We start from the raw sequence: 15,801 nt of genomic DNA on the forward strand, positions 1-15,801 counted from the left end.
GGCTATCCCATACGCTCAACACCTGCCCGAGAGTGTCACATTAGATTACCCGAACAGCATAGAATAATAGTAAGGGAAAGAAGAACAATTTGCATACCACAGCCAACTAATAAGCCCTGAAATCATCCAGCCACGCCGCGTTCAATCATGGGTAATTTAACGCTGATATCTCCGAACACCAACCCTCATGCAGCTTTTATGAAGAATTGTTCTTGTGTTCGATTGGCAGGCTCATGCCGACTCTCCTGGCAGTCAACCGGACTCGTTCTTCCTGGTCCATGTCCGCTCCGGGGTTATATCGTTCCAGCAGCGTAACATACTGTCTCTGGGCCTTGACGTATTGCGCAAACTGTTCTGCTTCTTCCAGCTGCGCCCGAGCAGCGTCGGCGTCGGCGGGTGCGGTAGACAGGTGCTGGCGGATCTTGGTCTGGAGGGGAGACGGCGAGAAGCGCGGCCGGGAAGGCAGCTCGCGTAGTATGGCCCGGTACACCGAGCGAGTCCTCGCTGGCACGTTCGTCATGCTGAGCTGGCTTGATCTTTCTCCTTCGTCTTTCTCTCTCTTCGTCTTTCTTCGTCTTTCTTCGTCTTGTTTGTTTCTTTCCTTCGCTCGACTTTTTGACAGGTGAAGTTACGTTTAAAACAGCGCTGGAAAAAGTGCAGCGGCTTGGCGAGGCTCTTAAAGCAGCGGTATGAATACCGTTTTTCTTCCTTTTTTCCTTTTTCGCCAGAACAAAAAGACGGCGACGACGAGGGATGCATTGGAAGCAGATCCAGGCAGAGGCCATCGTGAGAGGAGGAAGAAGAGGAAGAAGAAGAAGAAGAAGCTCAGCTGTACTTAGGTCATGAGACGGAGCTGATGGCCGTGTCGTGTCAGGTCTGCTCCCAGGAGCAAGCAAAGTACCGGTGTCCAGCTTGCGGCGTGCAGAGGTAGGTTCTCTCTCCCCCGAGCAACACGACGAAGATGAAAAGACGAAGAAGACGAAGCTGAATCTACGGATGTATACTAACTATTGCCTATGATAGCTGCTCTCTGGCGTGTTCAAAGGCCCATAAGACAAGCTGCTCTCCAGTTGCACAAGATCCTGCGTCCCAAAACGCTTGTATACAGGGAGACGGTAATGCGGTGACCGTCAACGACGCAGAAGCCCCAGCTACGTCTACGTCTACATCAACTGCTGCTGACATTGCCACAGCTCCGGGGCCGGGGCAGGGGCAATCGAAAGAGAGATTCTCCAGTCTTGAGAATTCGCCCAAGCTCCAGGAGTTATGGAGTCGATTCCCGAGACTCCGGGCTCGGTTGCGGGAGATTTACAGTCTAACACTGGAAGAGGAATGGGTTGAAGAGGCGAGGCTGGACAACAGCAACGGACGGGGGCGCGGACGAGGACGCGGGCGAGGTAGGGGGTCACATTCGTCCAGAGGAAGGAACCGAGGCCCCTGGACGGCGGAGAAGGGCTTCAACCGCGGGCTTGGAAGGGTTCGCAAATGGCGAGAAGCGTGTGACGACGATGGCGGTGCATCGAGACACGCCACCGGCGGAGCTGAGGATGAGGCATTTCGACGCTTTATTGCTCTTGTTATTGATATGGATATGGATATGAATATGGATATGGATAGGAATATGAGTAATAGGGGTCACGATATGGAAGCAAAAACAGGAACCGGCTAAGCGGCGGCGTTACTCTAAAGATTGGCTGAGGCGAAAAAGCTACCAACCTGCCGGGATGTGCGCACCGTTTATGGTTTATGGGAGGTACCCTTGGGAAGCCCGATCGCACTGTGTGCATCCTGCGTACGCTCTCTTTACTTTTATACAGACAACTGACTGCTTAAATCCTGCAGATCGTGGGGTGTTATGGGAATGTTTAAAAAGGGAAAAAAAAAGGTGTGTGTGATCCTATATATAGCGTCACTCTTTCGCTTCTCGCCTTGGAAGAATGCTGTTACTTGGACAAGAAAATGAGAGTCCCATCCGATTGGACACGATCTCGTCGAGACATGATCTGTCGTCTGACGCTGACATACAGAAGCGAAGGGGTATGTTATTATTCGGGAGCGGAGATGCTGATCCAGAAGCTATATCCAGTTCCCAGGACAAGGACCTGCAGATGTGATCTCTTTCGTCACAAAAGGCCCCTTTGGTCCTACCACACCAAGTGTACATACAGTATACAGACGAGTTGACACACCCACCCACTCTCTTGCTCCCCGCAAGTTTGCTCGATGGGGATCCATCCGTCTCAGGGAGGGGGAGTAAACGAATAACACACCCGTCGAGGACCCGAAACACAGGTACCTTTTTCCTTTCTAGCATGGTTTGAAACGCCAGTAGATACAGGGGGCCCAACGGTCAAATGGAACTTCCCATTCTACACTGGACAGTCACGAATTAGAGGGCAGAGCCCTTCGATCTGGAGCCGAATAGTGGGACGGCGGTTGGCTAGCTGCTTAGAAGACGGGGCGAGGCTCTGGGACTCGTCTATCCCGAACTGTCGACTCCACGGAGTCAACATCTCTGCATAAACAAACTACCGTCCAAAGCCACAGACACAAGACCATGGAGAAAGGAAAAGAAAACAGGGCCAGCGTTACCAAGAATAAGCACGAAGCAGGCGACTCGCTCTCCCCTGGCCACACAGCCTGGCAGCTGAACGCAAGCTGAATGGAAGGGCCCTGCCTCTGTTGCACACATTATCTCCGCCGGGCTGACCTTTGCCTTCGTTGCCCCTGGCAGGATGATGGATGATGGATGATGGATGATAGGAAAAGGCTTCTTGCCACCACTCGATCTATATTTTTTTTTCTTATATTGCTATTATAACTCTACAACATGACCAGGATTACTCCGTACGAAGGAGAAGAACGAAGAAATGAAGAGCGCCGGAGAAGCCCTCAACTCTATCCTCCCCTTGCGAAATGCTACCTGTCTGATGTATGCGCAGCCCGCCAGCATTACCGCCTGTAGATCAAACGTAGACAAAACAGACAGCAGACAGACAAGCCCGTAGATACGATAGCAAGGCCGCAGAGCAGGCCCGCCAGGCCCCAGACACTGCCAGAGACGCAGAGACGCAGAAACGGCGAGAGACTGCGGATGCGAGAGAAAAAGCAAAGAAGCGAGACGAGAGGCAGGCCGAGATGTCCTTCCAGCGTTTTCTGCTTCTTGTTACAGACGAGGAAAGAAAAAAAAAAAAAAAAAACAAACATCCTGGAGCGTCTGCTGTCTCACTAAGACTAAAAAACCCCCATCATCGATCTGCTGCCTCGTTCGCCGCTCGACTCCGGCCTGGCATCTCGACTCTATCTGTCGATTTCTAGCTATATATATATATATATATATACGCACCTCCGATCCGCCGTTCTCGCTCTCTCCCGCCTGTCTCAACCCTGCCTGCGACGTTGTACCGGTCAAAACGCGCTGTTGCTTGTCTCCAACGCAGGGAAAAGGAAGAAGAAGAAGAAGAAGAAGAAAACACACAAAACACAACAGGAACAGCCGCCGCCGCCAGCTTGGAGGACGGAAGGGCGTCCTGCTGCATCTTCTGCTCGTTGTTATCTATCACCTGGGTTTGCCTCCGTCGTCCAGCGAGAGAGCAGCAGCAAGCAGCAGCCGGCACACGGGAAGCGACTCTCAATTCGGCGGCTGGCGATGACGAGCGAGCATCGCTCGCAGTAGAACAGCGCCAGGCTGGCTTAGGGGAAGAGAGACGGCTGCATTGAAGACTCCCGCGGGAGACATGCAGCAGTGATCCGGTTGCCCCCTGCGATCAGACGGGCTGCGTTGCGACGAGCACACGCAGAGACAGACAGATACAGCAGAAACAGCAGAGACCAAAGACGGACAGACAGGAAGACAGACAGGAAGACCGGCGAGACAGACACAGAGAGACAGAGAGAGAGAGAGAGAGAGCTCTACCTCAAACGCCTTCTGTCTCACACACAGACACCCACTCGAACCCATAACATACCTCTATATTATATATAAATTATATTAAATTATATATATAGTATATATATTATGTCCGCCTCCTCCCTGAACCTCGCCAGGACACGGTCAACCAGCGCTGGGCGTGATGGTCTCCCTTCCGCACGTCCAGCTCGCCCGCCGCTCCAGAACCGAACATACTCGGCCCCCGTGGGCAAGCTGCACCTCCAGGCCGGCCGCTCGGGCAAGCAGGACGCCGCTGGGTTTACGGCAATCGCAGAGAACGAGGCGACGATGACGGGTCAGGAACCCGAAGACAAGGAGAAGGAGAAGGACAGCTCGGAGGAGGTATGCGAGATGTTCTCAGATCTCTCTTCCCCCGGATGTGATATCCCGATGGTGTGCCCTTTTGTCTGCTCCTCTCTGGCTCCGGACAGGGACTGCCTGAGGGCATTGGGGGGCATGCGAGATCTATAGACATATATATCCCCCTCGAGAGAGAACCCCCCGGCTAACTTAACGGCGTGTATAGGCTGCTACGTCTGGACACCAGCTGCCGCAGGTGAATCTAGCAGTGGTGGGAGCTGCGGGCGTGGGCAAGTCGACGTTTGTCAAGTGCGCGCTCGACCTGAAGCAGACGCCGCTGGTTCGGTCCTCGATCAAGAAGATGTCCATGGACGGAGCTATCTACGTGGTCCGGCTGCTGGAAATCGCCATCCACAAGATCACCCTGGACGACCGCGGCCGCATCGTGTGGCCCAAGTGTCTGGGCGAGCAGGCGCTGCCTCCCATCGACGGGGTTCTCTGCCTCTTCGATTCGACCGATCTCCGCAGCGTGTCCCAGTACCCACAGGTCCTTGGTAAGACCCGGCCTCTCCCTCGGTGCCGTTCTCGCTCTCGTTTGTTTGTTTCTTTCTTTTTCTTTTTCTTCTTCTTCTTCTTCTTCTTTTTTTTTTTTTTTTTTTTTTTTTTTTTTTAACCTTCTATGCGTCGTCCGTCCTGCCTGGATTCCGCCGGGCAGTCAGCGCTGCTGGTACAACTGCTGAACGGACGGAAATATTAGATGCCCTTCGGAAGTCGACCAACATCCCTTTCCTCGTGATAGCCTGCAAATGCGATGGCCCTCAGAACGAATCCCAGCAGGACCCTTTAACCCTAGTGCAAGCATGCCGGTCTCTACTGGGGTTGAAGGTGCAGAGAATCTCGGCCAGCCATCCAGAATCCCACAAGAAGTGCATCTCAACCATCCTACGAGCCATCATCATGCGTAGTGCTGGTATGTCCAGTCCTCTCTCTTCTTCCCCCACCTTCACCTTCTCTTCTTCTCCTGCTCTGCTTGTCGACTGTTTGTCCCGCCCCTTTTGTGTATGTGTGTCTGGGAAGAAGAAAAGAAACAAACACCCATCACTATGGACGGTATTGGACCCCGTCTTCCCTCTCTCTCCAATTCACCACGAGCCAGACACAGCCTGGAAGGTGAACATTCCAACCAAAGGGCGTCTGCCTCTGCCTCTGCCTGCCCGCCCTCCGTTTGTTCTGGCTCCCCTCGGGGCTTTTGCTGCTTCATCCCCCCTGTCTATCACGCTAAACTCGCTCCCGGCTTTCTCCACCCACGCCTCGCACCGCCCAAAAAGAAAAGAAAAGAAGAAAAAAAGCGAAGACGAGGAAAGACGACGAGGCAGGAGAAGAAGAACTCTGCGCTATCCCCCTGCTCTGGCTCCTATGAATTCGAGTTTGCCGGCCAGAGTCGAGCCTTTAGTCCTTCTGCTCGTCTTCTTCTTCCTTTTTTTTACTCTTTCCATCCCCCCCTGTTCTGGTTGCGGCCGACTTTTTCACCACCTCCCCTTTCTTCTCCAAGCATGATATATTCTCTTCAAAGCGTCCGCCCCCTGAACCGCCCTCACGCTGTCTTGCCGCACCGGCTGACGTCTCAATGCTCTCCCTTGCAGATGTAGCCTCTTCTACGACAGATCGCTTGCCTCTCTCCGCCTCTTCCTCTCCGAATCTCGCACCGTCCGGCAGCAGCAGCAGCAGCAGCAGCAACAGCACTACTCTACTACTTCGCCAACCCGTCCCCCGCAACCGACCTCATACACGGGCAAGCTCCGAGAACCCCAGACCATCGACCAGCGACACCATCAGATCTGACCGATCCGGCGGCGGCGGTGGTGGCCACGCCGATACGTTCAGCAGTTCGACTTTGGCCCCTGGCGCTCACGGCGGTTCGAGATATGCCCGTAGTAATTCCCAGCCCGTGCCGCCAAGAACACCACCCGGGAGTACGATATCAAACCGCAGCGCCTCAGAAACCATCGTCGAGGATTCGCCTCCGGGCAAAGCCAGGTATCGAAACCTGAGGACCACTTGGAGGCACAGCTCCGGCTCAGACGCCTTCAGCAGCTTCCTTGATATGGACGATGAGCTGGACGACTCAAGATCCGCCGGAAGCCCTTCAAGTCAGACGCAGCCAAAGGAGAAACAGGATGACACTGGCTGCACGCTTGACGAGCTGGTCGACAGGCTGCTCTCCTTGCCCTTGTCCAAACAGGATGCAAAATTCCCCGCCATCTTCCTCTGTCTCTATCGAAAATTCGCTACTCCCTTTCATGTCTTAACCGCCATAATCACACGCTTCGAGCACATCAACTGCAGCCGATCGCCGTTGCTCACCCGTCACGCAGACCAGCTCAGATTCCTGAACGTCCTCGCACAATGGGTCTCGGAGTACCCCGGAGATTTTGCTGGAGCCAAAACCCGGAGGCTACTGATCGAGTTCATTGCCTCACTCGAGAAGAATATCGTCTTCGCCTTTGCTGCAAAGGAGATGAATTCCTACCTCGAAAAATTTGTGGAAGACGACGACTTATGCTGGGCTTACACCGACGAGGACTCTTTACCCGATTCTACCGACCCGTTTGTGGATACAACCTCAAACCGCATGTCCCAGTCCATGGGTAACTTCAACATCAGCGACATGGACCTCGACCTCTCCTCGCAAAACTCCAACCTCTCCACCACTTCCAGTGCAGACAGGGCCGGCAGCATCTCCAGCCAATCTTTTCGAACCCTGCTTACCGTTGAATCCGCCCAGCAGGAAGCCCAGAAACTCGAGCTTGTGCCGCGGAATCTTCTCACAAAAACCCAGTGGCGCATATTCATGGACATCCCCGACGAAGAATTTGCCCGGGAAGTGACCCGGATGGACTGGATCATGTACAGTTCCTTCCGGCCGCGCGAACTTATTCGACATGTCAGCTTGTCTGGTCCGAATAAGGGGAAATCGTCGGCATACCTAGAAAATGTGAACAGGATGATCAAATCGTTTAATCACCTAGCCTTTTTTGTCGCTAGTATGGTACTGCTTCGAGACAAGGCAAAACACCGAGCCCAGGCGCTGGAGAAGTTTATGAATATATCATTGGTGAGTTATTACGGACTTCCGTTCGCCCAGGCTCACCCCCCTTTTTATTATTTTCCTTTAGTTGCTCCATCCCTTTCCATATACAAGTTGTTCTCGGCTAATAGGAGTTTTTCCATATCAAAGAAACTCCGCCAACTTAACAATTATAATGCGCTAGGCGCAGTTATTGCAGGGTTGAATGGAACGCCGGTTTCAAGGCTCTCACAGACTCGCGAACTAGTCCCTCCAACCCTACAGAAGCAATTTATGAGTGTAGTTATACTCATGAGTACTGAAAAGAGTCATTTTGCATATCGACTCGCATGGGGAAACTCCTTCAACGAAAGAATACCGTTCCTACCCCTCCACCTTCGCGACCTGGTGTCTGCAGAGGAGGGTAATAAAACCTTTGTCGGCGCGAACAACGACCGAATTAATTGGCGGAAATTCGAGGTGATGGGAGACGTCATTCTCTCCATCCAACAGAGCCAGAAAACTTCATTTCCCACGTATACCAAGCATGATATCACCCAATGGTTGATCCTCGAGGCGAAATTTGCAGGAGATGAAGAGGTTAGTTGCATTTGCCCTCCCCTCACCTATATGTACCATACACATTGATACTGACGGCACCCTGAAGGAACTCTACAGCCGGAGCATGCAAGTGGAAGCATCCGCCAGCGGCATCCCGGATCCAGGACGCAAACGGTTTGTATGGAGACGACCTTGAACTGATGATTGTTATGATAGTAATGTCCTTGATACGATCTATTATTTCTTGTAATAGAGTGTCAATATGGCCCGCCAACACACTTGATACAATTTACAATTTCCAGTGTTGGCTCATTTATCCGGGTTGGTTAGGAAAGGGAGGGATGTGGGTTTTACTCGCCGGGAGGAAATATTCTATTTTCATCACCACCACCATCATCATCATTATCATTTTACATTCCTCATATACCTAAACTAATGCCTGACATCTTTCTTCCTCCGTTCTTCCTCCCCCGCCCGTCCTTCTGTACTTTGGTTTCAGCCATACTCAAGCAGATCTACCCCTGCCCATCTCCCTCTTTTATATTGCTTGGTTTTCCACCTTGGTTGCCCTCCCGTCTGGACTGCCTTTGCCTGTATTATTGTATACCCATATTTATGAATTGTGAAAAAAACTGCCTTCTACATGAGCTTCTATGTGTGATTTTCAAATGGACGTTAGGGGGTTTCTTTTATACGGACAGACATGTATGGATCCCCGTGTTGCTACAGGTGAATTTGTAAAGTCCTTGTGGTAATAATATCAATCTACAAAGAATACAAAAAACCGTGATTATGCACTAACATTAACAGGCACAGCCACAGTGAGTAACTGAAGGAGCCATCCCGCCCTGAGTGTAAATGTGACGGTCAGCCAGGAAGTTGATAGCCCTTCTTCTATTTATAGAGGTGGCATAGGAGTTGATAAGAATTAGCTGGTCAATATGACCTTGTAATGGCACCAGAATGACTCCTTGCTAGCCAATGTACAGGGACCCAAAGTCTTGATCCTCCAGATTCCATCGCCTTAGGGTATCAACACAGCATAAGCAAGATTGCTCATATTTACGGCTTTAACATAGTAAAATGCTAAGCCGTATGCAGACGCGCAACGAAACCAAATGAAAAGCACTGTTCATGGACGTATAATATGAGGCCTGTGGTTGCAAGAAACTCTACAGGTCATATCAACAATATAAGCGTCTGTCAACATCGAGTGCCTTGGCTGCTGGTATTCAGTGGTATTGCCTAAAGCTTTCCCCATAAGCAAGACAGGAGAACGAAATCCGTCAGAAGAGAAATATTTCCAAACTTTCCCCTGAGGTTCTGTAAATGCAGGAGCCATCCTTTCAAGTATTCCAACCCTATGTTGACTGTTCTTTTGGAAGACCGTTTCTTCCTGCTACCATATAAATAGTAGACCGATGACATAATCATACGTCCAGGGAATGCCATATCACGTGAGTTTAGGATCGTCATTATAATTTCCTATTACAGAATTAGAAGAAATAAAGTTACGGATGGAAGAATTATTAACCTTATTATTAATAATTAATTGGAATCGAGCTCCTGCGGGCCAAAGAAAAGCTTTGAATTTGAAGACTCACTTCAACTCCCCGGATTTCCTGCTGCTATTCACATCACCAGCAACAAGAGTGAATTACCATGGCATCACGGCCGCTATCCCGTGTGCTTTCCAGGGCAGTGTCTAGCCCCTTGTCGGCCTCGAGACGGCAGAGCCCTCAGCTATCGTTACGATGGCTTTCGAGCGCAAGTAGACCTCCGATGGTGGTGCTGGCGCATCACCGGCCAACCTTGCAACGACATCACCAGCCTGTTACCCAAGGACGTACCGGCGTTCCTTCGGATAGGCGAACTATATTCATTGAGACGGATACTACTCCCAATGCCGATGTGAGTGCCCATGTACCTCCTTATACCGATGCAAGCTGTGCTACTCGGAACTTTGATCTAATCCTTTTCGTTTATACCTAGGCTCTCAAGTTCCGGCCTAACCACCCTGTCCTTCCTGAAGGCTTTCCGGTTTCCTTCCTTGAATACCTAACTCCACGATCTACCCTACAACCACCATATCCATCTCCTCTAGCGGCAAAGCTTCTCAACGTTGACGGTGCTGTATCGGTGTTTTTCGGCTCGGACTTTATCACGGTAACTAAGGATAGTGATGCTAATTGGGCCCATATCAAACCGGAGATCTTCAGCCTGATTACCGAAGCAATTACTAGAGGTGAGGCACTGGTAAACGTTGTTGATGTCAGACAAGGTAAGGAGGGAGCGGAGGGCGCGGGAGCGGAAGAAGCTGTACGATATAACGAAGAGGACGAGGAAGTTGTTGGGATGATTCAAGAATTACTCGAGACAAGAATCAGGCCCGCTATCCAGGAAGACGGTGGAGATATAGAATTCCGCGGATTTGAAAACGGGAATGTCCTGCTAAAGCTTCGTGGAGCTTGCAGAACCTGCGATTCGAGTACCGTGACATTGAAGAATGGTATTGAGTCTATGCTCATGCATTATGTGAGTTCACCTCCCTTATTCATTCCCGCACCTGCTCCTACCCCCACCGCCGGAATTCTGAACCCGCGTTGTTAATTCTTGGCGTTTGATGTACAGATTGAAGAAGTAAAGTCCGTCACACAGGTACTTGATCCGGAGGAAGAGATTGCCGCACATGAGTTCGCACAGTTCGAAGCCAAGCTGAAACAACAGAAAGGCCCGACTTCGTCGCAGGGATAGCCTAGATCTCTGGATGGAGTATGAGCTAATGCCGATTCAATATATGCATGCCATGATACCCTTCTTCCTTCGCCTGATCGGCCTTCCACAAGTTATTTCTCGCAGATTTTCTTCAGTGTATGTACGACGACTCAGCCGTGCATACTTGCAGCCATCTTTAGACAAGGTATACCTTTGCTGTATATATACGGCGCATAAGAGGGTCCTTGGCCCCTTCCCAGCCAATGTACGCCTCCGTCGAGAAAATGGTGCACTTAGCATGTAGCTTTATGTTACATGTCCTAATATCTTTATGTGCAACCTGGACTTCCTCCACTCCATCCAATCACAAGCACACTCACATTGAATTGAGGCAAGCTGTTTGTTCTGTATATTTTAAATATAGGTGTACATACCAACATCAATGATAACAACTCATTTCCTGTGAAGCAATACCGTCCATCCTCCATGGCAGTATGCGTGCTATGCGGTAATTAGAACATCAGCCAACTTGCTGGAAGATGTTCTATAATAGCCGTGGCACGAACATGTGGCTTAATTAGAATACTGCCGATCGGTTGGATGGGCAAATGAGCTTCGAGGTAGCCCCCCGCGGAGGAGGATGAGCACGAGCAAGGGACATGGTTTGAAGAAAGTCCCACAGTGTGAAAAATGGAGTATGAGAGAGAGGAGGCTACAGCTCATCTGACCCCTGCGCTTAACTCAGCTGAGCGAAACTTTAAAAATTTACGTAAGATCTTATGTAATATAGCTGAGGTAACCTGACCTAATAAATTACACTTGTAATAAAGGTATAATCTTTTACAATATTTCTAACTCTAACCCTTACTATTAGTTATTAACTAGTTAATAACTAGTTAGTAGCTAGTCCCAGATTAATTATAAAGTACTCTCTAACTACTTATTAAATATACTCCCTAGTCCCCTAATCTAAACCCTTACCCCCTAACCTAACCCCCTAATCCTAATACACCTCTATTACAAGTCTGTAATTTATTGGGTCAGGTCACCTCAGCTGTATTACATAAGATCTTACGTAAATTTTTAAAGTTTCGCTCAGCTGAGTTAAGCGCAGGGGTCAGATGAGCTACATCCTGTGAGAGAGAGCCCCTGTCAACAAGCAATGAAGGTTCCAACTGCTGCTTTCGACGGGATGAACAACGCCGAGCAATTTAAGCGCAGAGCAGAGTATTTCCATCCTCAAAACATATGCGTATCTGCGGATGATTAAACATAAACGGCAGAATAATGGAGGATAACTAGTTAGTAGGGCCGAAGAGACTAGGCCTTGTACAGAAATATCCATGTGTTTACTCCTATTCCCTTGAGCGCGGCGCGCGGTTTGGTGAACACCTACTCCGTACATCAGATGTTTTTGTTTACCATCAGTGACTACGAATGACCGCGTAGCCAAGAGGGATCATCTCTCCTGCATCACATCGCCATGCTAAAGTTGTTAGCTCAATGAGTTTTCTTTTTGAGTGGACGGATACCAGATCTCGGGGCCCTTTGCTTTTGTATATTTAGCGTCCTGAATCCCCCTTTGCAAGAGTGGAGGGCCCGTATTCATTGCTGTAGATACATGCTGGCTTCTGTGTCCCTCCGATTTCCAGTCCCGAGTTCTTTATTTGGGAAGGCAAGAAGAAAGGTTGTCTCACCACAGGTGTAAAAGCAGGCGAAGATAACCAAATGGGGCAGACTCTAGGTTGGCTATGAAATCTGCTGGAATGCCAAGTGAAAAAGCGCGGTCCTCCTGGTGTACCGTGGGCGGTATGAGACCCGAATTAGCTGGTCGTTAATAATCGCCCAGTATCTTCCAGGTGAGGACAATGCAGTTGCATATTTGGCCGGAATTTGGTCGGGATACGGCTCCGTGCATCCCGCATGCCATCCCGCATGTTTGATGGAGGTGCAAAGTGGAGATGGACGGGCAGGAAAATCCCTCAAGAGGACGGAAGTTCGTCGGGTTAGATGGGAGGTTATACAACCTCGAATACAGAACTCCAGTTTCAAGTCTTATTGAGTACCCGTACCTCCATAAGTGGGCACATAAAATGTTGCTATTCATATCGTAAAAATCCCCAAGTAGTGTAGTGCTCAGAGTCTGGGAACCGGATAATGATCGAGAACCTCCATAGTGGCGAAGACTGAGCGAAGTAAGATAGAAGCATTATGCGGGGTGCAGGATGAGGGGGTCTGTCAGGCCGTGGGTGCATATGTGTGCCGTTTCATTCCCATCACAGAACATGGGCCCTTCCCGGTGGCTGCAGACCAGCTTGTTATGCAAGAAAACATCGATCCCCCCTCCATGCTTTCTGGATGTGATTCGAGGCCATTGATCCCTCATACATGCTTCCAGTATCGCCTGTCTGATACCCTCGTATAGATAATAATCGATATGGAGCCAACTGGAGATGCTGCAGCACCAAGTGGAGCGAAAACTTACTGCGCCGGCTAAATAACTCGTTGTAGAACCCGTTTTCTCTTCTCAAACATCCATGTCTGTCTGCTGGTGTTGTCCTGCGATGGGATCACTAGTACGCCGGCCATTGTTGAAAGCCACAAGGTTGCTCTCATCTGGAAGATATTATTCTGCGGTTGGTCCATCAACAAACTCAGCCAAGACTTGACCATGGCTCTGGACTGAAAGTGAACCAGGATCAGGAGCAACGTTTTGCTTAGCGTAAAACTCCCTCGCCAACTCCTCCCCCTCCTGCGCCCTTATCTCTCTCTCTCTCTGTCTGGCTGTCCCACTCAAATCCTCGACTGTCCCACGTCTGAAGGGGGTGAGCAAGGGTGTGTATCGACACCGTTACGCCGCATGGCATCCCAAATGGCCGCTGGGCGCGAGTGAAGAAGATCTGGGCGGCAGTGCATCCCTTGATAACATATATTAATAGTGGGCCTGAAGTAATGAGGTCATCCCTGGACGAGTTGCGAGGCCCAGCCAGACCTTTTTACCCGTCCTCCTTACAGTGTCAAAAGCGACAAGAAATTCTTTGTCTGTCCGCACTGGCTCGCTTGCTCTATTTTGGCTCTGGTCTTGGAGAGGGAGCTTTGGGCAAGCAGACCGTAGTTTAGGCCATCAAAGAAGGTTAACGGTGGATTTCGTGGGGTCAGTTAAGCTAACTAGTTAGTTTGTTAGATCAGTAGTTAACTAGTCAATGAGGTAGCCATCTCTATATGAGTTAACTGGTTACCCACAAGCAAGGCACAGAGGCACCGAGTAAAGATCGCTCCGTACAGAGGGTGCAAGGAAAAAAGGCTGGAGGTTGCTTTTACGCCAACTCGCCGACGTCAAAAGTTCCCAGAAGGAGGCTGGACATGCCAAAAGGAGCAACACGTCATGTGAAGCCTCACGTGGCATGTCTTGCCCTAGGCCCAGGCCCGAAGCGGAAATTGAGGCAAAACTGAAATCGAACCTCAGCTTCGCGACGTCAACTCTTCAACTTCATCTCGTCAACGTCGCCTCTTCAACGCCGGGCTGCCCTTCACGCTTCACCGGCCGCGCGTCAGAGGGAGGCGGAAGGGGTTGTTTTGGCTGGAAAAGTGTAGCAGCGAGATGACGCTGGATGCCCCCCGAACCTTTCTCTGCCTCGCTGGGAGACTTTCTCTCGGTTAGATACGTACTTTGGAACATTGAATTTTGGTAGCTTGGGAGGCGACTTTCTCTGTTGTTCCCTATGTACCGCGTTTGACTGTACATATACCTTGGTTCTGCAGAAAGTTAGCTGGAACTTAGTTAGGAATTTTTGGTAAATGAAACAAACAGCAACAAACAAAGTGCCCTTGTGGAGAGACCTGGAGTGTGCTGGGCATAACTAGCTATAGACGCGGAACAATATAGCCGCCAACAACGATCCCAAATACCCAGTACTTTCCTCGAAATACGCTCCTCTGTGATCACAGTTGCACAGGGTACAGACGAGACGAGACAAGACTAGGTACGGAGTACGGAGTAGTATTCGACGTTTACTGCTTTCCTGGGCGTTTCTTTTTCTTTCAACATCTATCTTCGAGATATCGGACCTAGACACAGGCAGATTCGCAACCTGAGCTCCAAGATCGAGTCTAGTTTGTTTTATTGCAGCCACAGGTACTTACAGGCCAAGCTGGGCCTAAAAAAAGGAGGGCTTTGGCCGCTTTGACTGGAGACTGCTAGTTACCAGGGACCCTGAGTCCAAAGGACTCCACAAATAAACGGTTGACTTATAGCCCCCGAGCTGAGAAAAAGGGGGAGCTGACCTGATGAAGGCTGGATTGACAATCCGACTTTTTCTTATTTATTTTCGCTTCAGGTAACTCCATCTCCCCTAGCCTAGCGCTGGCGCCGGCGCCAATTCCAACCTGACAGATGACCCTCTGATATAGCTATGGTTCTGGGTGTTAACTGAACCACTCTGTCAACAAAAACTGAGCCAGTTGGAAGGTTTTAGGCGCAGATCAAGAGATTCCAGACTGACTTTAGGCTCGAGGCGGGCCCAGTGTGCAAGGAATAGTGAGAGAACCAAGGAAAAAGAAAGTAGCAAGCAAGCAAGCAGACGGACCCATCATTCAGCAGCAGAAGGACGGAGCAGACGCAAGCAAGCAGCGCTGCAGGAAAGCGAAAAAAAAAAATTAAAAAAGACGAGAAGCTCGCCCACACCTCCCGACTCCGCTAAACTTAGTGTGCCACCATCCTCCGTCTTCTCATACGTCGTCGACATCTGGGGTTTCTGGAGACGAGACTTAGACTCAGCGAGCCATTCCAGATCTACCGCCGCCGCCTCACGCCACCCACTTTGCTCTGTTGCTACCACTTTCTGTCTGCTGTTTTCCCTTCTGGTTCTCTACTTACGTCGTTCGTCTCGCTCTTCCGTTTCTCCTCACACACGACCATTTCTTCTACCTCCTCTCACCCGTCTCCAGCTTTACTACGTCTTCGACGACGATCCGCTGGCGAATGCGCTTCTTCTAGATAAGCCATCGTCAGCCGAAATCCACCTACCTGCTTAATCGTGGGCCAGGCCTTGCCAATCTCAGGACTTCGTCGGCTATTGAACATCTCTCGTACGGAGTACCTCGTACTTCATCACCTACCTCGTCCGCGCTCTATCCTCTCTCATCGCCTACCCCCCACGAATACTTCATACACTCGCTTTTCCCTGTCTCACACGGCACTTGTCCGTGAAAAGACGATTCAGACACC

The 15,801-nt window shown here is 50.3% G+C and overlaps 5 protein-coding genes across 5 annotated transcripts; 4 read left to right on the plus strand and 1 right to left on the minus strand.

Moving 5' to 3' along the window:
- Window positions 1-293: 293 nt before the first annotated feature.
- Window positions 294-785, minus strand: ARB_01371 (uncharacterized protein; the record flags this gene model as incomplete). Its single annotated transcript, XM_003012366.1, has 1 exon — window positions 294-785. One exon carries the CDS (start codon window positions 783-785, stop codon window positions 294-296), a length of 492 nt encoding a protein of 163 aa, XP_003012412.1.
- Window positions 786-2,830: 2,045 nt separating this feature from the next.
- ARB_01372 (uncharacterized protein) lies at window positions 2,831-3,720 on the plus strand (the record flags this gene model as incomplete). Its single annotated transcript, XM_003012367.1, has 3 exons — window positions 2,831-2,932; window positions 2,977-3,266; window positions 3,441-3,720. The coding sequence occupies 3 exons, from the start codon at window positions 2,831-2,833 to the stop codon at window positions 3,718-3,720; spliced, it is 672 nt and encodes a 223-aa protein (XP_003012413.1).
- A 298-nt stretch (window positions 3,721-4,018) lies between these two features.
- Window positions 4,019-5,788, plus strand: ARB_01373 (uncharacterized protein; the record flags this gene model as incomplete). The annotated part of the gene is made up of 3 exons (XM_003012368.1): window positions 4,019-4,273; window positions 4,458-4,785; window positions 4,947-5,788. The coding sequence occupies 3 exons, from the start codon at window positions 4,019-4,021 to the stop codon at window positions 5,786-5,788; spliced, it is 1,425 nt and encodes a 474-aa protein (XP_003012414.1).
- Window positions 5,789-5,858: 70 nt separating this feature from the next.
- Window positions 5,859-8,290, plus strand: ARB_01374 (uncharacterized protein; the record flags this gene model as incomplete). The annotated part of the gene is made up of 2 exons (XM_003012369.1): window positions 5,859-7,898; window positions 8,024-8,290. 2 exons carry the CDS (start codon window positions 5,859-5,861, stop codon window positions 8,288-8,290), a joined length of 2,307 nt encoding a protein of 768 aa, XP_003012415.1.
- Window positions 8,291-9,641: 1,351 nt separating this feature from the next.
- On the plus strand, window positions 9,642-10,613 carry ARB_01375 (uncharacterized protein; the record flags this gene model as incomplete). Its single annotated transcript, XM_003012370.1, has 3 exons — window positions 9,642-9,770; window positions 9,852-10,394; window positions 10,491-10,613. 3 exons carry the CDS (start codon window positions 9,642-9,644, stop codon window positions 10,611-10,613), a joined length of 795 nt encoding a protein of 264 aa, XP_003012416.1.
- Window positions 10,614-15,801: the final 5,188 nt, after the last annotated feature.

The sequence above is a fragment of the Trichophyton benhamiae genome (assembly GCF_000151125.1).
Source record: "Trichophyton benhamiae CBS 112371 chromosome Unknown Abenha-G-c-208f01.r1, whole genome shotgun sequence".
NCBI classification, from domain to species: Eukaryota; Fungi; Ascomycota; class Eurotiomycetes; order Onygenales; family Arthrodermataceae; genus Trichophyton; species Trichophyton benhamiae.